The following is a 4,731-nucleotide window of genomic DNA, read 5'->3' as shown; positions in this document are numbered from 1 at the left end:
ACTGGCTAAGCCGACAGCATGCCTTTCTTTGATGCATTTTTTACTGTTGTATCTAGGCTGACCATATTTCCTCGAGAGAAATACGGGACATCGGGATTCCAAATACGGGAAAATACGGGACATCGCCAAAAACGATGCCAAAACCAAACAAAGTTGCCAAATATTGTTGAAATTACGGAAAAATCACAATGGCGGGAAATGATGCATTACTGCAAATTGCAGTGGATTAAAATGTATTCCACGAAAAAAAAAAGTTTACCAAAGCAAATGTGGGAGATTAATATCCCATATATAGTTGTAACTATCATAAAATAATTTATGAGTTGAAAAATAATCTCAATCTTCGACTTCAATAAAGAATAAAAATTCAAGTAGGTGTCGTATGAAATACGGGAAAACCCGGGACACTTTTGCCAAAAAGTCGGGACGGCCAAAAAAAGAGAAAATACCGGGGCTGTCCCGGGAAATACGGGACGTATGGTCACCCTAGTTGTATCCCGCATCGGACAGGACAATACTGAAACTTTTTGCCGTGACCATATGACAAGTATTTCCTGGTGCATGTTCTAAACGCGCGTATACATTAGTGCTCCGATCTTGGTACGACCACTTGAAGTGGTTCTGATCATCTCCTTGGTGCACAAACTTCCTTTTTGTTCGTTGAAAAACCGATTGCAGGTGGGTCCAGTTCAATCACCCAAGTAGTCGCTTGACGTCAAAAATGACGTTTTTTTAAAATCATGACATGCCTTATTCCAGACGTCATAAAATAGGTGATTATGTCCATTTTTGAAGACGTCATTGGATTGGATTTTGGGTTTAATGGCGCAAGGGCCAATAAGGCCAAAATGCGCCAAAACAAGATGAAAATTATTCTTGTTTATTCCAGAAAATAAAACTATGCATGATACGTAGGGTGACCATATTTTCTCGACAGAAATACGGAACATTCAGTTCGCCAATACGGGAAAATACGAGACAGCGCCAATTATCGCCAAATTACGGCTAAATCACCAATTATGGCACAAAATTTTTTTAAAATACCACAAAAACACAGCGGTTTTTATTCCCCCAAGTTTGAAAGACTCGGAATGAGTTCTTTTGTGTTGATTTGAAGAATTCAGAATATTTTGTTTCTCAGTAATCTCGATTCAAATGCATTTTGTCATGCCAAAGCATTGTCTCACACATCAGCAAAGTATCCTATAGATCGCATTGTATGTAAAGTCTACTCACTTCATCAAGGAAATATGTCCTGGATTCAGGATAGTATAGTAGTGGGCCAGTTGCCAAAAAGAGTTGCCGTTGGTTTAGTAGACAACAACGCGTTTTCTCGCTCATACAATAAATCGCCTTTCGAATTCAAGCACTATGACTTGAATTACATAGCAGTGTATATAGATAGCGAGCCAGTACCCTTCAAGCCCCTGGAACCACAGTTTGACCAGAATCAATACGTACGAGCTTATCACAGTTTGTTTCTTGGAACAGAAAACGTCTGCAAAAACGAAAACGAAGGTATTGATATTTCTAGAGAGGAATATCCAAATGGCTATTCGCTCTTCGTATACGACTTATCAGTTTATTTATGCCACGGTGGTCATTTCAATCTAATTAAACATGGAAATCTACGACTGGAAACCAAGTTTAAAGCACCATTGCCTAACCCAATCTCCATCATTGTATACTTGGAGTTTGATAACGTGATAAAGATCAATCAGACACGCAACATATTGTTTGATTTCAGCAGTTGAATATGTATTCCTCCCAGATAGAGAAAGTGTTAAAGAAAGAATCACCGTATTTTATTGGCGTGTTTCCCTCCGATAAGATACCCAAGAACATTAATTACCCGGCTTCCTTCGTGGTCAACAGCGATGATCACACCAAGCCTGGGTCACACTGGATGGCCGTTAATTTACCAGATAAGAAGATAGTGGAGTTTTTCGATTCGTATGGACAGAAGCCAGAAGCATATGGAAAAGACATCGCTTCATTTATTAAGAGGTTCCCAAAAGTTTTGTGTAATGAAACACCTCTACAATCTTTGACTTCGAATGCTATGTATTTCTTAATCAAGTGCAGTGAAGGAAAATCTATGGAAGATATTGTAAATTTTCTAAAAATGAATGGTTGTGACTGTGCTTTGTATCAATATTTCAAGAATTATGGTGTAAGAATGATTTTTAATAAATAAAAAATGAATATTTCTTGTGCTTGTCGTTATTGTGTAAATTACTGTTTGAAAATATAAAAAAAACAAAACAAATCAGAACAAAGACAAATTTTTACATTGTTGATAGCATTTATTTTCTTTCTCATAATAAAATTACAGAGTAAACCACGTAGGGTTTTTCATTTCTTTCATAGCTTCATCAAATAATTTTTTTCCAGTGGGTACGTTATTTTTCTTCAATCGGTTTACACGTTTCTTCTTCTTCATACATTCTTTGAATAGTTGAACAATATCGCTTCCAGGTACAACTTCACCTTTTTCATTCCAGAAAATCAGTTTGTTATTTTGCTTCATCTTCTCGATCAGTTGCTTGGTCATCTGCTTTTGCTTTGGAGCTGTAGATTTCAATATAGAATTTTCATACTCCATTCCATCGGATTCTTCGGTCTCGTTGACTTTGACGTCGCCTTGAACTTCTTTGGATGAATTGTCAGAAATTTGAAAGTATTTTTGCAACACTTGCAAATACTGTTTTGCTTTCTCACCGTCATCAAGGACTTTTCTCTTTAGAATGGAATTAATATTTTTATCCAACAGCCCGAGTTGTTCTTCGACGGCATTGAGATGTTGGTCTGCCGCAAGGATGACGTATTTTTTAGCGTGTTCCATTTACTAAAGTCGAGATGACGGAAATCGCAGCGGGTAATAGCAGACTTAGAAAACTGTTTCCTTTCTGGACCAATATGCGTCTTTTTTTGTACAAAGGTACCTTCTTTGTGGCTAAATTTCTTAAACTTGTTCTGTACTTGCTGAGTTTATCTCTTCGAGATTTCGTTATGGGGACATTTTCTTTCAGTAAATTCAAAGAAACCTCGTACAAAGCTTTAATAACGCTATTACGACTTTTTTTCGCTATTACGAGATCTGTCGTAGGAGTTCAAGGTGGTGATGCGCGTATCGAGACATCAGGATCACAAATGGGAAAAATGTATTTGTTGCCTGCTATACATACCGAATTTTACAGCCTTGGTGAGCGCGCAGTGGTCAAAATTCGCTCTGTGCTTGAAGCACTACACGTGAACAGGGGGTAAGGCAGAAACTCGGGGAAATTCTTCTAGGTCGTTGCACTCCATGCCGCAAACATAAGTTATAAACTTACATTTCTCGAGTCCCTTGCAATATAGTTTGGAGTGGGAGCGGGATAAGAAGCTAAGCATGTCCGTGAGACTTTCATAAGGAAAGTCACCACCGGACCAAGACATGTTATGAAGATTGGCCATCACCCATACAGCAGAACATTTCTCTTTCATTGTTAATTTTGCCCATTCGAAGGGGAGTTGGAAAGTATAAACGCCGTAACTTCCAGAATCTACCAAAAAAAAGGGAAGATCCTTCACTATGTATCCCTTCGTCTCGGACTGGAACCCTTCGAAGTCAATTATTACACTTCCCATGACCGCTGCTGTTGGTGGCTCAGTTTAAACTGACTTATCTGGGCTGGTAGACGTAGTGTATATCGTCTCGGAAAATACCGGTTTTTAGCCTAAGCCCCTCCTCCGTAACCGGTTTCAAATCAACTAACAAGTATTCATATGCCTGTTTAGTTGCGCCATCAAAAACTTCTTGTAATAATTTGCTCTTACCAGGATACATCTGCCTAGCTAAATGTTGTATTTGACTACGATCCCTAGGACATTTAAATAAAATCAAATAATGGGCGTTCAGGGAAATTTCTCTCATCTCACTTCCTTTATGGAAAAAGTTCTGGACTATGAACACCACCGACAGATTTTTATGATGACTTCCCCGTGTGAAAAGATTTGTTAACCGTTTATCGTTTCCCAATTCTGTCATCAAATCGTCTATAATAAATAATGTTCAGCAGTCTTAGCTGTTCGAGGAGACCACACGCCCTATTAAAACTCCTGCATCATGTCTAAACAGTACTTTTTTTTATCATTTACATGTAACCAAAATGTTGCCCGAAACCATCTTTTCATGTTTTTTCCCATATTTTCAAAGAATTAAAGCTTAATTCCAAATATTTTTACGTCTTTTTTCTATATTGCGCATTGATACGCGTGTACTATCCATTGTATGCCAATACGTGGCTGTCTCGCACGGTTTTCTTCACTTTTTTGCTTGCTCCCCTAATTGTTTTGAGCAGTGTACAATCAACATAACCAGCGATATACGCAGGTCAAATCTATGGAACTAGTTAGGTCGAGTCATAATATTATATATTCCGATATATAAAAGATATCGTGACGAATTTTCTTCAAGTCATAATAACACATCACACAATAACTACTCTGTGGTCCAGTGGTTAGAGTACGCGCTCGTAACGCTGCGTCCCGGGTTCGAATCCAGGTAAGTTAAACTTGAAGTTTTTTTTCCCCCGGAAAAAGTAAATCGATAATGCTGCCATCTGGTGTTAACCAACATGGAAAAATAATCACTTCACAGTCAGTCGAACAACCCGATAATCAACTGACGGGGGGGGGGGGCATCTAGGATTGGTTTGGATTTTCAATTTATTGGCGCAAGGACCAATT

The 4,731-nt window shown here is 38.3% G+C and overlaps 1 protein-coding gene across 1 annotated transcript; it reads left to right on the top strand.

Annotated features, from left to right (window-relative positions):
* Positions 1-1,250: 1,250 nt before the first annotated feature.
* Positions 1,251-1,754, top strand: LOC149086312 (uncharacterized protein F54H12.2-like). Its single transcript, XM_089232352.1, has one exon. The coding sequence runs from the start codon at positions 1,251-1,253 to the stop codon at positions 1,752-1,754; it is 504 nt and encodes a 167-aa protein (XP_089088478.1).
* The last annotated feature ends 2,977 nt before the right edge of the window (positions 1,755-4,731 follow it).

Source organism: Pholcus phalangioides, unplaced genomic scaffold (assembly GCF_987345545.1).
Source record: "Pholcus phalangioides strain wild (caught in Gottingen) unplaced genomic scaffold, Ppha-v1.0 ptg000005l_1, whole genome shotgun sequence".
Lineage (NCBI taxonomy): Eukaryota > Metazoa > Arthropoda > Arachnida > Araneae > Pholcidae > Pholcus > Pholcus phalangioides.
This window is presented reverse-complemented; position numbering and strand designations above follow the sequence as displayed.